General features: G+C 31.0%; 2 protein-coding genes, 1 non-coding gene and 1 pseudogene across 3 annotated transcripts in view; 2 read left to right on the top strand and 2 right to left on the bottom strand.

Moving 5' to 3' along the window:
* LOC110429138 (CCR4-NOT transcription complex subunit) overlaps window positions 1-3,423 on the bottom strand; it is a 7,667-nt gene extending 4,244 nt beyond the window's left edge. Inside the window, exons 1-4 of the mRNA XM_089785746.1 lie at window positions 3,129-3,423; window positions 1,165-1,275; window positions 591-665; window positions 44-97 (exon numbers count right to left, since the gene is read on the bottom strand). Of these exons, the coding sequence (XP_089641872.1) occupies window positions 44-97; window positions 591-665; window positions 1,165-1,275; window positions 3,129-3,290 (402 nt within the window). The 5' untranslated portion in view covers window positions 3,291-3,423. The remainder of the gene's footprint in view (window positions 1-43; window positions 98-590; window positions 666-1,164; window positions 1,276-3,128) is intronic.
* Window positions 3,424-4,540: 1,117 nt separating this feature from the next.
* LOC149527629 (small nucleolar RNA snoR8a) lies at window positions 4,541-4,633 on the bottom strand. Its single transcript, XR_016350822.1, has one exon. It is a non-coding gene; the product is annotated as a small nucleolar RNA snoR8a (small nucleolar RNA).
* Window positions 4,634-5,240: 607 nt separating this feature from the next.
* LOC149527628 (uncharacterized) lies at window positions 5,241-8,876 on the top strand (annotated as a pseudogene).
* A 1,376-nt stretch (window positions 8,877-10,252) lies between these two features.
* On the top strand, window positions 10,253-11,497 carry CXE18 (carboxyesterase 18). The gene has a single exon (XM_021418339.1). The coding sequence runs from the start codon at window positions 10,267-10,269 to the stop codon at window positions 11,269-11,271; it is 1,005 nt and encodes a 334-aa protein (XP_021274014.1). The 5' UTR covers window positions 10,253-10,266; the 3' UTR covers window positions 11,272-11,497.
* Window positions 11,498-23,399: the final 11,902 nt, after the last annotated feature.

Below are 23,399 nucleotides of genomic sequence, written 5' to 3'. Positions count from 1 at the left end.
AAAAAACCTACAAAACAAAGTTGTATTTACATGACTGACTTACTTGAGATGAAGGATCAAAATTATTGATGTAATCTGAAGCAGACTGTTTAAGAAACTGCATGAAAAATTCAACACTTTAATCAGCTATACATATTAGAAAGCATTTATCTAACCCAACAGCAAAAGGACAGGGACCAACTCTTACATGATAAACTCCTGCAAAAATCAACAACTATCCATCCAAATTCCATATACACAAAACCACACATTTACAAATTTGTGCATTTTTGAAAACCAAAATTTTTACATTTTTGGCACACCCATGTCCTGCAATCTGTCAAAATGAAGAAAAATTGCTAGGACAGAGAAGTCCAAAGTAACATGCCTTTTTTCTCAATTTCATTCTTCCATTTTATGCAATCAACAGTTGAAGAAATATACGTTTCTGCAAGCAGATTCCTAAAATAGAAAACATCCAAATCCCCCATGCCCTATTGTTTTGTTGATCAACATTTCTTACGCATGAACATGAGTCCAAGACAATGCAACTAATTTAATAATCCCCCAACTTCTTGCAAATGGGGAGAGAGAGAGAGAATGAATCAAACCTCTTTATTGGAGTTGCTTAGCAAATGGAGAACAAATGCCCTCTCATATTTTTCAGCTCCATCATCACATGCAGCCTGTGAAATCCAGAAGAAATAAAAGACACACAAAAGAAAGGTATAAAAATAATAAAATAAGATTCTATTTAAAAGGAAAAAAAAAAACATGATATGGGCAACAATAATACAAGTGATGCAAGTTCGGTTTCTCTAAAAAAAAAATTGTCTATTGTTCCACAATCACAAAGAAGTAAAACCTCTTTGACTAACTACGATACGCTAAATATGATAGAATAGTAGCATTCAAAGGCACAAGAAATTTCAAGTCTTCAAACAAAGCAAAATAAGAAGGAAAAATTTGCAATGACAGGCTTGCCCCTAATAGCCTAGCATGTTTGCCTGAACATACCCAGAGAAACATATGGCTTTTGTTACCCTAAATAAGCAACAAATAAAGATAGGCACAATAGAGCTCTCTCAATACATGGTTATGCCTGAATATTATAATATATAAAGAGATAAAAATTTGCCAAACTTGCTAAAACAAAGCATAACAAGGATAATAAACTTGGCTTACATTTACAAGAGAAGGTATAAATGGGTTTGCGGCAGACTTTTGAGAGGAATAGCTTCGATGAAGAATAGCACATGCAACCAATCGTTCAGTTGAACTGAGCATTATTTTATCCTGGAATTATACAAGATCCAGTTAGTAAATCAACCCAAACATGTTGGCATGACATCCTCACTTGGTGAAGAACTACTAAAAAACTTGATTAAAAGTTACAAATTTAATCAGGCGGACAGCATTGAATTGTGGAAGATCTAAATGCTAAACAGGGAGCTATTACATCACACAGGAAGTTACACATGGATAATATTACCCCAATCTGTATCCTTAAAGAAAGAGACACTTGTATTTTCATTATTTTCAATTGAGAAGTAGCTCACAAGAAAAAAATTAAAAGTTCAATAAAACAGGAGGGCACTATGTGCCTTCGCCTTATCAAAAAGGTGCCAGTAGGTGCCAAAGGCCTGCACCTTGCCTGGAGGGTTACAAGGTGTTTTTAATGGCTAGAACTTGCCTTAGCTAAACCTGTAATACCTGACAAGATTTAAGCTTATAGAACATGTTCTACTGGTAAAATAAAACTCAAAAACTTATAGCACATAACTGAAGCACTTCTCAATGTTCTTGTTAACCAACAATCAAATCCAAATCACCATTTCCTAAACCCAAAAATTCTATAACAGTCAAATGACTATAGTGATACCATATGTAATACATTCTAACAGCAAACCGACATAAAGTCCATTGTTAAGCTTGAACCTTAAACAATAGAAGTACAAGAGCTGAATGCAAAGTAAAGAATTATCACTCACAATTTTGCTGCAAACCCAATTAAGTATCTTCAAAAGTGAACAGATCTGGAGAAAAACAACCTAACTAAAATAGAGTCCCTTGCATTTTAGGTTATTTTCCCTCACATTCATGAATAAATTCCACTTTAAATTCATTCTCTAATCTCTTCCCCTATTATACCTAATATTAAACCAAACAAACCAAATAAAAACCTAGTAGTTAGTATTTCTTTTATTATTTAGGATTTTTTTAAAATGAGAGAAGCGCAAGATGAGGAAGGTGGGTGGAACTTGGAAAGAGGAAAAAAAATTAGTTTTACTCAAATTTGATATAAGTGATTGCCTTTTTTGTCCATATTAACAAAAATAATCTTCCCAAGTAGGAAGACTTGAGGAAAAAAATAAGCACTATATAAATTAAGTATTGTAGATTTACAGTATAGTCCACTTATTTTTTAAAAAGAAAAACCACTTTTCAATGCTACCAAGCTATGGATTAAAACAATTTTATTCTGTCACCACTTATCCATATTTCCTACCAAGCACGGTACAGGAAAAGGAAATATCCTTCCTAAATCCCTGTCTTTCTCTTTGCAATCACTCCTACAAAGCAAAGCCTTTTAGGCTACTTGACAAATTAAAAGAATGCTGATGCCTATATATCTCAGGAAGGAAAAGAAAAATGAGTGAATGATAACCATAATTTAACCTGTTAGACCAGCATGACACATTGACATCAGAAACAAACTTTCTTCTGCCAAATAAACAAAACAAACTCAACCACATAGAACCATAGATCTAAAGTAATTATGAAGATTAGCAGACGCAGTGAGCATTTCTATCCGATATCAATCCTATTCCACTGTCATTGACCCAAATTTCAAGTTCAGATTCTCTAGTACCATATTCTAACACAATGTTACCGAATTCCCCCAAAAGCCACAGCAGCCAGAACAACTAAGCAAACAAACTTCTCGGTAATTCGCTAGCATTTTCATTTTAAATGGCAAGTAATAAGTTCACAGCCCCTGAACAGCTAGATAATAACTCGGAAATAAACCCTAAAAGTAGTAAGCAGATGAGATATGAGTGAAATTTCAAATCCGCAAAACCCTAAAACCCTAGAGAGAAGCTAAGAGACATGGAAATTAGAGAGAGAAAGAGGAGAAGCGAAATGACCTGCAATAAAAGGGAGAGAGAATAGCAGACATTGAATTGGCGGAGCTTGGAATTGTTGAAGAATTCAGTGACTGTCTCTTCGATTGACTTTTGTTCGGACGACGATTTCAACATGTTCACTATCTGACACTGTTCTTCGAAATTCAGCATCTTCTTCCCCATTCTCTCTTCTCTCGGAATCTCTTTCTTCTAGTATTTCACACAAGAGTAAAGTTTTTCTTGAGTTGTTTGCTCAGCTGGGAATCCACAGAAAAAATGAAAAAGCCAAAGAGCAAATATTATAATACGACTGCTAATCTGCCACTCTATTTATAATAAACTCTTAAAAAAAATGGTTCAAAATAATTTAAAAGTCTTTGTATTAGGATATTTTATTTAATTGAATTCTTTTACTCAAAATTATAAAAATTAAATTTTTTAATTTTAAAAATTATTTCAATTTAATCCTTTTCTCAAACCATATCTAATTTACAGTTAAGGGAAGTTAAAGGGAAGAGATGATGTTAGTAATAACCTGACACATTTTAATGACGTAGCATCAATATGATGACTTGACATACCACGTAACATCAAATGATGGCATGGTATTATGTTGATGTGTCGATGTCACGTAATAAATAAAAAAAAATTAAAAAAATTTATGCCATAGTATAAAAATTAAATTGAACAAAAATATATAATTTAAAAATTAAATTGAACAAAATTTAGATGTCAAGGGATTAAATTAAAAAAATATATTTGAAAAATATAAATATTTAAGTAGATAATAGATATAATTATTAATAAGTCAAATATTTAACTGTAAAAGATTTATATTAATTTTAGAATATGTATATTAATTTACTTTTTTTGTAAAAATTAAATTTAAATTCTCATTCTATAAAAAAAATTTATACCTAAAGTCAAATTTAAATGAATAACTAACATTACATTACAATAAAATAATATAAAAAGATAAAAATACTAAATAAATTCTTTTTTTCTTCTATTTATAATAGTAAAACTTTAAAATTTATTTGACATAGTTTTAATTTGAGCTAATATCAAATTAGCAAAATAGGTTGATTTAGTTACAACTTTCACAATTTACAAATACCCATTCTTTTAGAATTATTCAACCTTTACTCAACTTACCTTTTATTTAAATTTACTCAAAGTTTTTTTTTAAAATGATTTTATTTAAGTTTAAATACCACTATTAAATTCTGTTAAATTTAAATTTAAATTATTAATTTGAATCTATAAATAATTTGTAAGTACAAAATAAAATGGTACAAATATTTACAATTATATTTCACTCTATCAATGATAAATGCAATCTTTAATCTAAGAAATTTCAACTTAAAAAATATAACTTGAAATATTAAACAAAATAAAGGTACAAGAAATGAACAAAAAATTGAAAGGGTAGGGTAGCTCAAGTTCTATGGGTGTAATAAGAGGTCTATCATGCCCAAATTAAACAAGTCAGAATAAAAAATTATTTTTATAATCGTCGCTAACTCTATATCTCTCTTCTTTATATTTTAAAAGAAAAAAACTAAATCAACCTATTTTGCTAATTTTAGTTCAATTCAAGTAGAAAACTAAGTCAAATAAATTTCAAATTTGTATACTATTATAAATAGAAGAAAAAAGAATTTATTTAGTTTTTGTATATTATTTTCTTTCAACATAATGTAAGTTATTTATCTAAATTTAGCTTGAGGTATGAAATTTTTTTGAATTTTTTATAAAAAGAGAATTCAAACTTAATTTTTGTAAAGAAAATAGATTAAAATATATATATTCTAGAATTAAATAATCAAGTAAGAAAATATTTATATATTTTTTAACATCATAAATTTTTTACACTTAAATATTTAACTTATAAATAAGTATATCAATCATCTACTTAAATATTTGTATTTTTAATATATTTTTTAATTTAATCCTTCAACATCTCAATTTTGTTCAATTTAGTCCCTGTATTATATATATTTTTTTAATTTAATCCCTATAACATGGCACAAATTTTTTTAAATATTTTTTTGATCTGTCACGTGACACTAACATATTAGCATGCAAGTGCTACTCAACATTGTCATGTCATCCTATTAGTGCTACGACATCATGTCTGTGCCATATGACATGTTATCATGTTGGTTCCACATTAGCATTGAGGTCTTCCCTTTTAAAAACAAAATTAGATGTCGATGCCATTAAGAGGAAGGATTAAATTCAAGCAATTCTTAAAATCGAATAACTAAATTGTTATGATATTGCATTGAAAAACTAAATTAGACAAAATGTCATAGTACAAGGACTTCCCAAGTAATTTTATTAATAAAAATTCAAGACCGCACCAGCATGTGGGGGTCGACTTTCGAGCTTTATCAGGCCCAATATTACAGAGTCTTTATTATGGGCTTAACATTTTATACTGTTTTCCATTGCCGACACTCACCCGCTTATTCTTGTTGTTAGCATACTTGTAGATTATTAAGGTATATAATAAAGAAGATTGTTAGTTTATTCAAAAGATTTAGATGAAGTATTTTGTTTTTATTGCAAATTGTTAAATTTGGCTTCTAATACAAGTAAACTAGCAAATGTTGGCACCAGAGATTAGAGAAACCTTAGTATTAAACTTAAAAGTCATGAAATGAGTAATGAGCATATTACTAATATGAGTTATTGAATTGATTTAGAAATAAGATTATTGAAAAATAAAACAATTGATAAAAGTGTTCAAGAACAAATAAAAAGAGATGAAGAACATTGGAAAAAAATATTAACAAGAATTCTTAATATACTAAAAACTATTGGTAAATACAATTTGGCTTCCCATGGAAAAAATGAAAAGATCTATTAAGAAAGTAATGGAAATTTTTTAAGTCTAATTGAAATGGTTACAAATTTTGATACAATGATGCAAGAACATATTTGACACATTAAAAACAATAAAGTTCATACTCATTACCTTGGACATAATGTACAAAATGAATTGATATTTTTGTTGGCAAGTGAAAGTAGAAACAAAATTATTTTCTTCTTCAACCAAACGACGAAAAATTTTATAAGATAATATGTTGATTCCATATATTTTTTATGATAACAAAACATTCCTTATTCATTAATGTCTAATCTTGTTATTTAAGTATGCAAGATTTAATTTAATAGCCCTAACAAAGTTGATAATTAAGGATAAGTCAAGAAGTTTGTTGAATTTAAAGAAGAGTTAATCAATCAAAAAGGGAAAGAGCAAGTAATGAACAAAAACAGAACCTTAGTAACTAATTAATTAGGGATCTTAATCGGTTAAGGCATCGCTGTGTGATAAGCTAAAGCAAAACAGATATATGTTAATTGGTTAAGAAGTCTGGTTAATTGGTTAAAGTACAAGGTCCTAATATATTCAAGCGCTAAAAATAAATTTGAAAATATAGTTGATCGTTGAAGAGTCAAAGTGGAAAAGTTCAAAATTCAAAAAATTTATAATTGATTAAAGCTGGTTTTAATCGGTTATGGTTGAAAAAAGTAAAACTTCAATCAGTTAAGGGAATAGCTAATCAATTAGAAGAAGACTGTTGTGTAGAGAATAACGAAAACTGAAAGTTTGTAATCGGTTAGAGTATCTTATAATCAGTTAGAATAGAGAACTCAATAGCAATATAGTGGAAGATAAAAAAGCTATAATCGGTTAGAGCTTCCTGTAATCAATTAGTCGAAGTTTGTTCCCCTTCTTGAATTTAAACACTAAAGGACAAAATAGCTGCTAAAAGTGCATCAGAGTTGTTTCGAAAAGTTAGAAACTATCTCCAACAGAAAAATTTGACTATTCAAGTATAAAAGGAAGCCACAACGGTCAAACAAAATAGATTTAAAGAAAAAAGAGCTACTTTAAGCAAAAAGCTAAATATTCTTCATCAAAAGCACTTGTTCTTCATTCTAAATCTAGAAAAAGTGTTTGAATTTAATTGTAATCTATCCAGACGTGTAACTGTACTTAGCTGTACTTATTTTGCTTCTTTTTCTTGAGAAATTAAAGTATGAGAAACACTTTAAAGCTTGTTATAAGGGATTAGAGTTGAAAGCTCATCTTGTAAAAGCTTAGTGGAAGATGTTAATGCCACTGGTTTAGTAAAGTTGGATTGAAATCTTTAATTAGGAGATCAAGATAGTGGATCTAGGTTAAGGGGACCGAACTATTATAAATAATCTTGCATTATCCACTTCTCTTTACTCTTTCCTAGTTGGTGTCTTTCAGCCACTATAACCTTTACATTCATTTTCCTATAATTGATTAAAAGCTCTATAATTCAAAGATTACTGAACTTAAAATTTTTAATACTATTCACCCCCCTCTAGCACTCCATTGGGACTAATACAATATACTTATTCTAACTCTTAAATCATTATCACAAACACGTTAGGACAGTCGTATTGAAAGTGTTAAAGCAATAAGATTCCAATCTTTGCAAATAAGAGATGCTTTGTTGAAATTAGCATAAGTTAGCAAAGATCTTAAAACTAAAAGTGAAATTAATTGCTTAGCAAGATATGAGCTTGAAAATTTTGAGTTTTTGTTGGCCATGATTATTTGGTATGATATATTGTTTTTTGTTAACTCTGTTAGCAAAAATTTGCAATCAAAATATATGGGAATTGATGTTGTCATAGAACAATTAAAAGGTCTTCTTTATATTTTTGAAAAATATAAAGAAGAAAGATTTGCACCTATTATGATATCTTCTAAAGAAATTGCATCTAAAATGAATATAAAACTTAAATTTCATGATATACCTATCATTCGTAGAAAAAAAAACAATTTGATGAGAATGTTGATAATGAAATAACTTAATCTCTTGAAGAATTATTTAAAATTGATTACTTCTTATATATATTAGATCAAGCAATTTTTTCACTCAAAAATAGATTTGAACAATTTAACATATATGAAAATCTTTTTGGTTTCTATTTAGCGATAAAAAATTGAAGTTATTAGATGATAATAGTTTGAAAAAATATTACCTTAATCTCGAATATTCCTTAAAATATAACAACTAATATGATATTAATGGTTTAGATTTATTTTTAGAGTTAAAAATTTTAAAAGAAAATATGCAAATGGAAGAAAACAATTCAATTGACATACTTAATCATATAAAAAGACTCAATTCTTTTCCAAATGCATATATTACTTTTAGAATAATGTTAACAATTTCAATAAGTGTCGTTTCAGGAGAAAGAAGTTTTTCAAAACTAAAATTAATAAAATCTTATTTAAGATCAATAATGTCTCAATAAAGATTAAATAGATTGACTATATTATCAATTGAATAAAAAATATTAGAAGAACTTGATTACAAAAGTTCAATTAAATATTTTGCATCAGAAAAAGCTAAAAAAATAAAATTTTAATAATTTTTTTAATTTTAATAAAAAATATCTAATTTGAATATTTTACTTTAAGCTTTTAAATTTATTGAGTTGCCCCTGCCAGCACTCTGATGTGAACTTATTTTACATGGTTCTTGAACACGCCATTTCTTTTATTAGCAGCCGGTGGTATATGTGTCACGGACCACAGCTCAACGCATTAGAGGTGTCCCAAGGATGTTTCGAAGTGCCGGTATGCGGGGGAGTATTGCTGGGAAAGGACCCCCACTGAATAGCGTAAGGCAAGTGCAGTGCAGCAGGGGCGGTACAGCACAGGCTCCTGGGCGAGCTGCCGACAGAGTCAGACAGAACTGCGCGCAGGTGTGACAGCCCGCACAGCAGGGGTACGCGGCACGCCTACCTCACGCATGGGTACGCAGCACGCAAGCTCGGGGCCGCCTGCCCAACAGCGGGTGCGTGGCACGCAGGGGCGCACGGTACGCAGGCCAGGGCCTGCCGACCCAGCCGAGATGCGCCGCCAAGCAGGGGCGCGCAGCATAGGCGAGCACACGCAGCTCGGGGCCTATCGGCCAACAGGGTGCGCGGCACGCAGGATGGCTCGGCAGGCGGCGCAGCACGGACCCGCACACATGCCTAGACAGACTGCCTACGTGGGGCCACTGCTCCCCAGCCCGCCGATGCCTAGGCACACAGCCTGTGCTCGGCCCAGACCCACCAGGGGGCGCAGGATGGTGTCGGCCCACGAGACCCACTCTTTTGATGTATTGAGCTGCTGGAAATTTTAACTTTCCTTCCTAAATATTTTGGAGAGAAATATTTGGAGAAAATTGACTATAAATAACCCCTTGTACTTTGTGTAAATCATTCAATTCATTCAATAAAAGTTCAGCTTTTCTATTTTCAGCATTCTCCTCTTTTTTCCTCCTTTTCCTTTTATGCAAGTTTGCTTGCCGGCTTAAAGTCCTTGGGTGCAAGTGCAGGTGTCGGAAGGCAGTGTACTGCCTGTGGGAGTGCTGGGTGCTTGCTGGGCGAATGCTAAAGCATTAAGGCTGACTTGGGTTCTAGTATCGGGATAAAGGTTGAATCTAAGGCCGCACGGAGGGTGGTTTGAAGAATTACCGCGTGACATATGGATATGATAGCTTCGAACTCATTTTGAAAAAACTTTCTTTGTAATTTACTCCTTTTTAAATAAATTTAAAAATTAAAAATTTACATTTTTAATTCAAAAGACATATTTAATTAATTGATAAAAGACTTATGATTATATATTTAAAATTTATCTATTTTTTATTGATGTGAAATGTATAACATAAACATAAAAAAATTAAAACAAAATAAATAATTATATTAAAAGTTTCAAATATAATTTTTTATTATTTTTTATAAATTATAAAAAATATATATTTGAAATTAAAATTCAAATATAATAAGAAGAGATATTTTTATTAAATATTTTTTTATTCTAAAATTATTTTTTTCAATCAAATATTAAAATTAATTATAATAGTAAATTTATTTTATTTCATAAACTAATTTACATAATGACTTTTTAATTTTATTTTTATAATAAATTAAAGTATATGATAACTATTTAATTTTATTCTTGTAAATGAGTTAATAAAGTAAGATATAGAGATTGCTCTGTGCAGGTACGTGGTCCCACCCTCACCGGCCCAGGTAGCGTTTATTAATTACACTAGTTATAGGACTATAAAGTATTTTTTTTCAACCAACTCCGGACGTCCGTCAAAACATGACTAATCAACGCATCAAACCATCGCTCCCTTGGAAAACTAGGATCTCCATCGCCCTAATCTCCACCCTCAATGATGCCGCCTGCCGCCCCAATGGCACCATCAACCGCCGCCTCCTCCGCTTCCTCGACCTCCAAGCCCCCCCTAACCCCAAACCTACTAACTCTGTCTCCTCCTCTGACACCACCCTCGATGCTACCCGCAATCTCTGGTTTCGCCTCTTCTCTCCCTCCCTCCCCTCCGATCTCCTCCTTCCCGTTGTCATTTTCTTTCATGGAGGCGGCTTCATCTGCCTCAGTCCCGCCTCCCACGCATACGACGCCGTTTGTCGTAGGTTCGCCCGCAAGCTTCCTGCTTTCGTTATCTCCGTCAATTACCGACTCGCTCCTGAACACATCTACCCTTCTCAATACGACGACGGATTTGACGTTCTAAAGTTCCTAGATGAGAACCGCGCCACTATCTTACCTGAAAACGCTGACCTGTCACGGTGTTTCTTAGCCGGAGACAGTGCAGGTGCCAACCTGGCTCACCACGTGGCTGTCCGGGCTTGCCAGACTGGGTTTCAGACATTGAAGGTGATGGGGCTAGTTTCCATACAGCCATTTTTTGGAGGAGAGGAGAGAACGGAGGCGGAGGAGCAGCTTGTGGGGTCGTTGCTGGTGTCTGTGCCAAGAACAGATTGGTGCTGGAAGGCGTTCTTGCCCGAGGGGTCGGACCGAGATCATGGAGCGGTGAATGTGAGCGGACCCAATGCAGCGGATATGTCGGGCCTGGATTTTCCGGAAGCGATGGTGGTAGTGGGTGGCTTTGACCCATTGAAGGATTGGCAGAAGAGGTACTATGAGTGGTTGAGAAAATCCGGTACAAAAGCGACGTTATCGGAGTATCCCCACATGATCCACGCATTTTACCTATTTCCAGAATTGCCCGAGGCTTCCCAGCTAATTTTGCAGGTCAAAGATTTCATGACCAAGTGTTGGTCCGAACTCCAACACAATTGAAGTGTACAGACATCCAGTCTTATGTTTTGTCGGGTTTTGGGTATGAACAATAGTAAAAAATAAGTATCAGGGTATGTGAAGAGTATGAAGGTGGGATGGCATGCACTACACTACTGCGAATACTTTTAACCCAAATCTCCTTGCACTTGAATATTGGGTCTAAAAATAAAATGTATGTACTTGTCAATAATAATTTACATGTGTTTTCAGGACTCCAACTCAACAATTTTTGGTTCAATTTTTTCCCCCAAAATCCATTGGAAAACCTAAATTAACTTAATATGGAGCAAACCATCTGCCAATTGAATCAAACATGTAAGATTTTACAAGAAATTAGCTGATTATCAGTGCAGTACTGTAAGGTTAAATTTCATTGAATAGATTTCATAGATTATTGTTGTAAATTTATATTTTAAAACAGCTTTATTTTTTTCATCTATTAATACAGGTTCATTTTTGTTATTTTGAAAATATAAATTGAGTAATTTTTATATTCGATATTTTTCAACAAATTATTTAGTAAAAAATAAGAATTAATGAAGAAAAAACCAAAAAAAATATGGTGTAAAAGTTTCATTTTTTTAATGATTTTATTGTTTTTTCTTCCGCCTTTCTCCTTTTGTTTCTTCAAAAAAAAATTAAAACATTTTAGTCACATTAAAAATCCAAACATTTAGATCAAATATGTTTGTTTCTTTTGTGAAAGTATTCATTTGAAAATATTTAGGAAAAACGGTAAAAAGTACAGAATGGAGGAAACAAAGGAAAATAATAAAGAATGCCAATTTGTTCATCAAATTTTACTGTTTGATTTTTTTAAAAAAAGTTTTTTAAAATTATGTTTTAAAAGAAATTATCTTAAAGGAAGGAAACATAAAGAAGTGAAAATGAAACATGAGAAAAAAATAAGAATAATAGTAGAAATTCATATTTTTATTTTACTTTTATTCTCCTTTTAGTAAATATATTAATCTTCCTTCTTCCTTTTGTTTTGATTCAAAAGAGCTCAAAATATTTTTGATCAAATTTTTTAAAAACAAATTCTTGACTAAATTTATATACTTAAAAAATGTTCTTTTCTCAAAATGATTCTAAGCTATATTAGTTTTATTTGAAGATATTTCCAAAAAATAAAAATAATAAAGAATAGAGGAGAGTAAGAAAAGTCGAAAAACCAAAACGATTTTAATTGTTTTGTTGTCTTTTTCTTAGTTTATTTTTTTCCTTATTTTATTTTATTTTGTTGCCTTTTTTCAATTTTTTTTCTCTTCTTTCTATTTTTTCCTTATCTTTTCTTTAAATAAAAAAACTAAAGTATACTTTATAGTATCCTTAAAAATCCTAAACCTTAAAATCAATATAATATTTATACGTAATCCTGACAATTTGGTATAAGACATAATAAAATGACACGAATTTAAATAGATTTAGATTTAAAGTAATCATGTTTCAAATCTTAACCTCATCATACCAGCTTAACTTATTTAAAATGTGATTCATTGATTTAATTGTGTTCAAACTTTATTTAAGCCAAAAGCAGGTTTGGGCTTTATGATTACAAATAAAATATCAAACTTTATTATTTGAATTTTTTGAAAAGAACTTATCTTAAAGGAAGGAAACATGAAAGAACTGAAAATGAAACATGAGAAACAAATAAGAATAATAGCAGAAATTCAGATTTTCAAAAATTAAATTCACTGACTAAATATATAGCTTAATAATGTTTTTTTCCCTCAAAATCATTCTAAATTATATTATTTTTATTTGAATATATTTTAAAGGAAAAAATTAAAAAAATAAAGAATAAAGGAGAATAAGAAAACTAAGAAGAGTGGAAAAACCAAAACTTTGTTTTATTGTTTTGTTGCTCTTTTTTTTTCAATTCTTGTTCTCTTACCTTTCTCTCTCTTTTTTTTTCTTATTTTGTTATTTATTTTTCTCTTGTTTCTTTTTTTTCCTTATTTTTCTTTTGAGATAAAAAAGCTTAAGTATCCTTTGTAGTATCCTTACAAATTCTAAAATATTGTATATTATATACAAATTTGATAATTTTGTATAAAACAAGACCAATATAAATTTTTAAATTTTTAAATAATCATGTATTAATTGTATCGATATAATTAAAATATAAATAAATATTTTATTTTACGATAAGATTAATTAATTGTATTATATTTATATTTATTTATATAATTGTTAATATTTTATGTTTATATGATATAATTAAGATATAAAATAAAAAATTTTCAGATCCAATTGTAGGCAAATGCGTGAGTATGAGTACATTGGGGGAAGGGAAAGAACTACTGGGTGAACGATGGATGTCGTTTTCGCGTAAATGAACTGGAAGAAGTGGTTGAGAATTGGATGCGTGTGGTGCACAGAGCCACACACAGAGAGACGAAATAATTGAATTTGCTTTGGGTACAGCTGTAGCATTCGGGCAGAGTTATAAATGCATCTTCCTTCCATTTATCATTACTTGTTTGGCTTCGCAAGGCTGGTTGTGTTAGGCAGCTGCTAATGGGACAGCTTTAATACGCATTTTCAAAATGTCAGCTCAATAATAAATAAAATTAAATACTTTTTAAGATCTAATAATAAATATATTAATTTTTCTTAAATTCAAAAAAGAAAGATTCAAATTTATTCTTTAAACGAAAAAATTACTTATCAATCAATACATTAGATACTCTAATATAAATATATTAAAATTTTACCATTTAACAAATGAAAAATCAAAATCTTTTATTTTCTTCTAACTTTCTCTCCCTTTTCTTCCTTGTCCTTTTTCTGTTTTATCTCTTCCGGGTTTCTCTTCAACCATTGTATCAGGTTTTTCTTTTTTTTTATTGTTTTTTTATATCTCTCCCATAAAACAAAATCTTGAAAATAAAAGCAAAAATACCAAAAAGAAAAGGCACCATGGGTTCTTAGCAAGAAGGTTTGGACAAAATAAGGTATTATAATTAATGATTAATTTAATTAAATTATCGTTTATTATTTTATATAATATAATATTAACATGACATATTAATATATAATAATAAATAATGATATGACATATTAATATAATATGATGTCATTATCATGTAATATTTTTTATCTTTCACATCAATGTCATGTTAATATCATGTGATATGTTAATTTCATGTGATATTTTAATTAATGATAATTAATTAAATATTAATAACTTATTTAAATTAAAATAAAAATATATCAACTTATTGAATATAATAAAAAAATAAAAAAATATTTAAAATTTTTTAAATAGTTCAAAAACTTTTTTGAGTATTTTGTCTATATCAAATTCATGAATACTATGACAAATTCATATATTCACATTACAAACATTATAATGTACTCATTATTTGTATTAGATATATATAAACTTTTTAAATAAGTAACTTTGTAACTTGAATATCAAGATATTTAAAAAGGTATCTTTTATGGGTTGAAAACTCAATTGGATCCCAAAATCCAAATTTGAAATTTTCCTTGGGTTTTGTGTCTCAGAAATAAGCATAAGTAGACCAATATGAGAACCAATTGGGTCCTAATAAATTAAAGGATGTGATATAAATAAAAAAAATTAGCTAGGTTTAAATTAAAATCAATTAAGTCTACAAAGAAGAAATAAAATTAAAATTGTAATAAGTATACCTGAACAAATTAGGAAATCTAAAACAAAAAAGCTATCAATATAATATTTATATTTATATAAATATTATTATATTATTTATTTTTAATTTGATTCTGATTTGTATTGGTTTAAAATCTTACCAAACCAAATTGAAACCAAAATATTAATTTAGTTTGGTTTCAAAATGATAAAATCGAGAAATTTTCACTCTTCAAACCCAATTAATCCAATTAATTTGGTTTAGTTTTTCAAATTTTAATAAATAATGTCAATTTTATTTTTTAATATATATGTGTATCACGTATTAAATTTTGAAAATCGCGCTTCTGGACTGTTGGGTTGCTTTCCGGCATTAATTGCAAATGAATGCATTATGTGCTTATTGTCTTGTGGTAGAGTACAAGTACTAGCTGGCATTTGTCAATAATCAATTACTCTATAATTATTCGATAATCTACAATTATTGCATTGCGACTAAAGTGAAAAGCTTAGTTTAAAAAGAAGTAAAAAAATGTTTGGATTAATTCAATTCGTTCGTTTACTTACATCATTCAGTAGTAAGAAAGAATAGATGGAAATGAAGAGCAATTATAAAATAATAAATTCAAAAGAAAACAAATTAAACTGGGGATAAGGTTTTGTGGGGGAATGATATGATGGGAGTTTGTTGTGAGTATTTATGCGTGTTATGAGTCAAATGTTTTTGAAGACCAGCGGCAGCCAAGGTTATCCTAACAGGATGGTTACAGGCAGCCCATACTTATGTATGAGTCAACCGCGTTTGAAGGGAGCAGCAGAGGCATGCATGGTGGCCAGGATTACAGTAACCGAGTAAATTGGTTGGCTGTTGAAGGTTGAGGTGTTCCAAGTTGGGCATATAACAAAATTATCCAAGAACACCTAATTTCAATGCATCAGTTGCATATATAGGATGGATATTCATGATTTCGTATGTTCTCTTTCAATAAATATTCTTTTGATTAAGTGTAACAATTTGAATCCAACCATCATTAATCTAACAATGTTTTGAGCCAAAATTACGTTGCTCTTAAAAAACATAAATACAAATTGTTAGTAGTGATTGAGTTAAATCTTTATATAAATTTTAACAATTATATTCAAAATTTAAAATAAAATAAGGTATCACAATTCAACTACTCAAATTCTCAATGTCCTCATCAAAATCACATTACAATCACAATCAAGTCCCATCAAGATTTTACTTTAATACCAAATGCACATGATCTAGTAATAATAGACTTAAATCCTTATATAGGTTTTTACAATTACAATTAAATTTGACGTGAGAAGATGTATCACGTTAAGATATCCATTTTGTTTATGGTATAATTACATTAGAGAAAATTGTAAGAAATAATCTTCCTCATAAATCCAATTCAAAAATATCCTTCATTATAATTTTAATTGTTTTTACTCAAATTTTGACATATTTTGATAACAATGCCTTTTCAACAATTTCAAACAAATTAAATGATCTCGGTTTTCTCTATTTCGTCATCCAAACTAAAATTCTAAAATTAAATCCTTATTTCTCTCTTTTGCCCAATTTTTTTTATCTCTCTATCTAGTGCTCTCTCGCCATCTCAATTAGCAGAGATGACATTAAAGTATATGTTTTTAGTTATTCGGTTTATTGGTTTACATTTATAGAATATAGCCCCAAAGTTGAGAGGTTAAAATTGGTTAGATATATTTATAAATTAAAACACTATATGACTTTAGCAACTTAAACCTAACTGTGAGCAGACAAATTAATTAATTATTAGGTATTGCGTTATTAGTTTTTAGGTATTGCGTCACTTGTTTTTTACATTGCAAGACTAATTTTTAGATATTGCGTGACTTAGGCATTGTAAGACTAGCTTTGAGACATTGTGTGACTTAATTATTGCATCTCTAGAACTTAGGCATTGCATGATTGGTTTTTAGGCATTATAGGATAGGTTTTAAGCATTGCGTAACTGAAGTATTACATAACTGGGTTTTAGGCTTTGCGTGACTTAGGTGTTACAAGACTACCTTTTAAGCATTGCGTGACTTAATCATTGTGTGTCTAGTTTTTAGGTATTGTGTGATACATGTTCAATAAATTGATTGATTGTGACATTTAGTTTCTATTAAATTTTAACGATGTGCCAAATGTGAAGCTTATGATTACATATGAAGGTCATTAAGTTAATAACACTTACAGAAGTTGTGAGACACGAGTAAAGGGTGTTGGGAGTGATTTGTTGTTTTCGAATCTTATGAAGCTGGTTCAAGATGTTGTTGAGGCAAACTCACAAAATCATGAAATCAAGCTACATGCATTGCTTAGTCATGCCATAGGGGTTTCACGCCCAGTTATTAGGGATGATAAAGATTTAGCAAATATTCTACTAGATGAGAGAAGAGTTGTAGTGTTTGTAATCGTTAAGGAACAACATACAAATGTTATACAACATGAACAAACTGTCCAACATAGTAGTCATCGAAATCAGATTTATACTGCTTCAAACATACCACACCATGTAGTCTTTAATTGACAACAATGGCAACCACCATCGACATATGCACATGGGTTGGTACACACATAAAGTGTCTGTAAATGTTGTCTACATAATTTCAATTAGAATGGGCATCAAACCAAATACTTCATTCTTGCCAACAAATGTAATCGTCACCTGAGACTGTAGTGAGTCCATTACCATTCTTAAACTACATTGCAACGGTTATGAGTGATGACAATGCATCGATTAGATACACGATGACTGTGTAGAGGATGACACTACTGATTGGAATGATGATGATTATATTGGCAGGCATGATGACTATTTAAAGGAGGACAAGGGTGACGATAATGACATTTTGGATTACAATCATATGGATGATAATACATAACATGCCACAACTATTGTTTTAAAAGATACTCAGTGCGATGACCCTATTTACAACAACCCCATCGCGGGTGACAACCAAATTCGTTCACCCGATGATAACGATCAACAAAAGGATAAATGCAAGATATCTTGTCAATGGATTATTTCGGGTGCAGATATGATCTCCTTTCAAATAGTTACCACCAAGGAGTCCAGATCAAGTGATAACTACTTACACCAAGGAAAAGTGTTTCCTTCTAAGGTTAAATTGAAGCGAGCTTTAAACATGCTGGTGCTAAAAATGCATTTCGAGATTAAAGTTAAAATGTCATATCATGTTCGTTTTAAGGTTGTTTGTAAGGACAAGGCATGCAAGTTCACTATGCGTGTAACAAAGTTGCCTAACGGAGATTATTGGTAAGTTTTCACGTTCCACAGGGTACACACGTATATTATTGATAGTTTGCAAGGTAGGTGCCGAACAGTGAGTGTGAAATTAATTGGTAAGCTTATGTCTTCTAAGCTACAAGGAAATAATATAACACCATTGAGACTTGAGTAAATAATAGAAGAAATGAATTGCAAGTGGAGATTGCAATGCTTTGTATGGTAAGGCTTGGCAAGCAAAGGAGTATGCAAAGAGTCTTATTTTTGATCCCTCAGAGGAGTCATTTAACTCCTACCCTCGTATTTCCATACGTTAGAACATAAAAATCTGGGTACATTCACAACTATGGCTACCAATCAAGCACAACAAATCAAATATTATTTTTGGGTGTACGAGGCATATATTTAGGGGTTCAAGGCTGTAATGCAACCTATAGTTACTATTGATGCGACACATTAAAAAAACAGATTTAAGGGTATTATGTTTGTTATTGTTTGTAAAGATGCGTATCAGCAAATATATCCGATTGCATTTAGCATTAGCCACATTGAGGATAAAGAGTCGTGGTCATGGTTTTTCACCTAATTACACCATATGATTGATTGTCTTGAAGATGCAATGTTCATTTCTAATTAGCATCATGACATTTAGAATGCAATTGAAGAAATGTACCACAATGAGCACTACAATCTATGCAATTACCACTTGAGAAAAAAACGTAAAAAAACAAGTTCAAGCACGAAGACATTACAACTATTTTCACCCTTTCAACCAACTGCTACAGGGTAGTCGATTTCTATAGACATATGAATCAATTGAAATAGACTTGCAAGGATGGTATTACCATTTTATAAAATTATGCCTTGAGAAATGGGCACTTGTAAGGTCATCGGTAAAGCATTACAAACTCATGACATCCAATATTACGGAGTGTATTAACTGGTGTTTGAGTCAGGTAAGAAAAATGCCAATCACTATATTGATCAAGTGCATTAAAGACATGTTCCAACAAGTCCTCAATTTGACCACATTCCTCAGCCTTTGGGTTACCGATTTGTTGAACACACAATTCAATGAAACATATCACTTTTCTACACAACTGATTGATCAAGTAAAGTTCTAAGTTATAAGTAGGGGTAAAGACACACGGATCTCCAACTGCATTAATTGCATCTCTCACTAGATCTTTAGCTATAATGACCGTAAGTCTTTTTTCCACTACATCCTCATTTGTTTCAACTGATGCTTTAAGATTATATGCATTTAAGGATGCAGCATCATGTCGTGCATCTGATCATCATCTAATGATTGAATAGCAGGAGTCTTAAAATTAGTGGAAGGGCATTGACCTCTTCGTCTGTAATACGCCTATGCTTAACAGCTCATGTAACTCTTATCTCCTTGCACTGTGTGATGATTTTCTACCTTTGTTATAGATCGAATGTTGCTCAACCCTCTAACTACCATAATGGAATGTATTGATACCCCTAAGATAGATAGACATCAATGTCTATTCAATATGCCTTCAAGGTCTCCTCCTCAATTGGCTCCAAAGTCCTTATTGCACGCAACTACACGAAAACATACATTGTCATCAAGTTGAAAGAGAGTTGACTTATTATAACAAAAAAAATCAGTATCGTTTCATTCCTCACCCTACTTTCACACTTCAAATCTACAATTAGCTTGCGGAAGCCTGTGGGCCTCTCATTACAATACCATTTAAGTATTCATGGATAAGTGTCTTCAGATTAATGTCAAGATCTAAAGAAGATTTGGATATCAGGAATAGCCTCTAACACCCAAAACTACAAGTAAATTACAAAACATTATAATCACCTAATAAAATCTTATGTGAAAAGGAAAATAAAAAACCTTAGGGCACATTGCTTGAAGCGTACATTCAAATCCGTATAAATGGTAACATTTTTTTAAGTTGTTCTCACTGGTGGAACTTGGAAACCTTTTGATATGTAGTTCACAGTTAAACTCCATACACAGTTAACCCATGGGAACTCATTCCACTGGTTGATGTTCTCGACCAGCGACAATAGCCACGAAGTCACCTATCTTTTGTAGTCTTGACCAAATAAAATGTCATTCACTATTAAAAGAAAGGCCATCTTTGTTGCTTTTTGTCCTAATCAAATTGTCCTCTCTCGATCGTATCCAACCCATTTGGAGCTTTACTTGGTTCTCCACTCCCCAGTATCTCTGGTGAATTCTTTTGAGGATGGCCTTATAGGGATTGGAAATAACATTGGGGATGGAGCCGAACTTGAATCTTGTCACTAGAAAAAACTCACGCTTTGAGAAACGTGCGTTGGTATTGCCTATGGTAAACCATAACTCACCCTTGATGGTCCCGGGTTCATTGATTCTGTGCAGTAATAGGTTGTGTATGAAACTGACGTAGAATAAACTCTTTTCTGATTCGACGTACATCATTTTCTTGAAACATTTTCTTTTTATTATGTCCAACTCATTTTTTTCCTTAATGCCTTGAGTATGATGCAGTTGTGTCCACTTACAATGGATGTTAATGCCAGCATTGAAGCCCCACTAGTCCCTTGAAACACGAAGCAATGTTTTCAGGTTCTCTTGTTTTGTTTTGGCCATTAGCAACAGAAAACAGATAACATTTTCATTTAGCAAAAATGATCGAGGAAGATTAAAAAAAAAACAAGAACTAGCTTTTACTATCTTTGCATATATATATATATATATATATATATATATATATATATATATAAAATGAATCACATTTGAAGCATGGCTTATTAAGTAACAAAACAGATACATAATGCAAGCATTAAAGTTGAGTAAAAAACAAAAAAGCCTTAATATCCAAGCAATGACTAGAATACAGTCATGCATGCCTTATCACGCAATCAAGCAATACCTAAAAACTAGTCACGTAATGTTGTATCAATCAGTCACGCAATGTCTATCAAGCAATCACGTAATGCCCTATCAAGCAATCACGTAATACCTTATCAAGTAGTCATGCTATGCCTAAGTCACGTAACATCTAAAAATTAGCCACGTAATACCCTACAAACCTGTGACGCCATGGCTAAAAATCAATCACACAATGCCCTATCAATTTATCATGCAATGCTTAAAAATCAATTATGGAATGCCTTATAAACTAGCCATGCAGTGACTAAAAATCAGTCTCATAATGCCAATCAATAGTCATTTAATGCCCTATCAATTATTCACTCAACGACTAAAAATCAATCATGTAATGCTTAAAAATTAGTCATGTAATTCCCTATTAGTAGTCACAGAAACCCTAATTGATGAAATGCTTAAAACCCCTAAACCCAATACCTAAAACCAATTATGCATGCCTTGTCAATGTTTGACCCAAAAGTCACCAACACTACCAATTCCATTTAACAAAATTAACAGTTTCAAACAATACACTATATTCTATTTAATAACATAATCAACAAATATGTCTACTTTTATGCTCCCAAAATGTTTCTATCAATGCTCAATGCTTAAAACTTGACCTAGCGAAGAATGTTCTAGCAAGGAATGCTCTTGAGTTGAATGGTTTATCAAGGAAAGTTGAGAAATTATAATGGTAAAAAATATAACCTAAATATATGGGTCAATTTGAGACGAATCCAAACATATGAGCTAATTTTATTAAAGATAATTATGTTAAAAATTAATATTTCTTGATTAAAAATAATTAAAATTATGAAAAGAGTTATTTTAAAAAATATTTTATACATAAAGAGTATTTTTTGAAAAAACCCTAATGTGTGCGCTAGTTCACTGTTTGGTTAAAACATGCATATGCAATTATTTGTTTTCCAATTTTTTTAAAAAAATATTTGTTTCCACTTTCCCTGAATTTGTTGTCATAAAACTTTCGGATCCACTCAAACTCTATAATTCTAGGAAAGTTAAAGACTATTTACTTTTCATTTCCAATTGTCTTTCTCCAGTTCCTTCTAAACCGATCTTGTTATCCTTTAGTACTAATACACACTTCTTTTTCTCTATATATCTTTTTTTTTTTTATTTTCCAACTGTACTTGATTCATTAGTATTTCTCGTTGAGTTACAGCTTGCTTTTGTTGCTTTGTTTCTTGTTTGCTCATTTGAGCTAAAGTTTGTATTGATCTTTCTTCTATAAAATTTACTTTTATTTATTAAGAAAAACATCTTTAAAACAATTTTAATTTCAGATCTAAATTTAAAATTCCAAAAATTAGAAAATAATGTAAATGCAAAAAAATTCAAAGTAAGAGAGAGAAAAGAGTTTGAGATGTCTAAGAAAGAGAAGGCAAAGGTAATGAAAAATGACAGTGAATTGATGGAAGCATGTGCCCAGATATTGACATGGAGAAGAATTGAGCTCCAAGGTCTTCGGCTGTAAGTGTAATTAGACGACGAAGACATTAATAAGATAATAAATAGGGTAGGGTAGGCTTAGTAAGATGGGACGTTGTACGTGGATTGTTGTGTCTAAAAGATACCCAAATCTCCATCATTATTCTTGATACGTATAATTTCCTCATATAACCTCTTTTTCCCGACTAGGTTTTCAATTCTACATGAGAACTGTGATGTGCTCCTGTTTCAAGATCTTAATAAATATATTGACCAGTTGTCGTTGGAAGAAAGCAGAGATAAATGCTCATATGCTCATGTCATTTCATTTTCGCAATTATCTTTTGTCATATCCCTAGGCTTGACTTTGGCTAATTTAGAGTAATTGGGATAAATGAAACTCATTTGCAGGGTACAGTAGAGTATGTAATAATTGCAAAAGTGTAATATATAGAGTATGTTTTTAAAGGCAGAAGGTACAGTAGCAACAAAAATGGCAAAACAATTTAGAGCGTAATAAGAATTAATACACCTTCTGATTGTTCTAGGAGGATGGGGTGGAGAAGGAAAGGATGAGGCGAACAGCAACTGGACAGGGACAAGGCTAGAAGAATTAATATAGTACAGAACAAAACATGCATATTTCTCTTAACCAAACTTGGCGGTAAGGTTAACACAATCGTGGCGTCCAATTCCTTAGGTATCTTATTATCATTTATAAATATTTTATTATTATTTTAATAATTAAATAAAAAATATGTAATTGTTATCAACTTTGAAAGCAATTCTTTTTGTTAAAAATTAACAAATATATGAAAAGTATGATTACCCTAATTATTAATGTGATGACATTAATATATTT

Source organism: Theobroma umbraticum, unplaced genomic scaffold, assembly GCF_002168275.2.
Source record: "Theobroma umbraticum cultivar Fairchild unplaced genomic scaffold, ASM216827v3 scaffold_44.0, whole genome shotgun sequence".
Lineage (NCBI taxonomy): Eukaryota > Viridiplantae > Streptophyta > Magnoliopsida > Malvales > Malvaceae > Theobroma > Theobroma umbraticum.
Note: the sequence above shows the minus strand (reverse complement) of the source record. Positions and strands in the feature narration are given on the sequence as shown.

Coding starts and splice junctions, on each gene's coding strand:
- CXE18 (XM_021418339.1), top strand. CDS start 10,267: ATGACTAATCAACGCATCAAACCATCGCTCCCTTGGAAAACTAGGATC.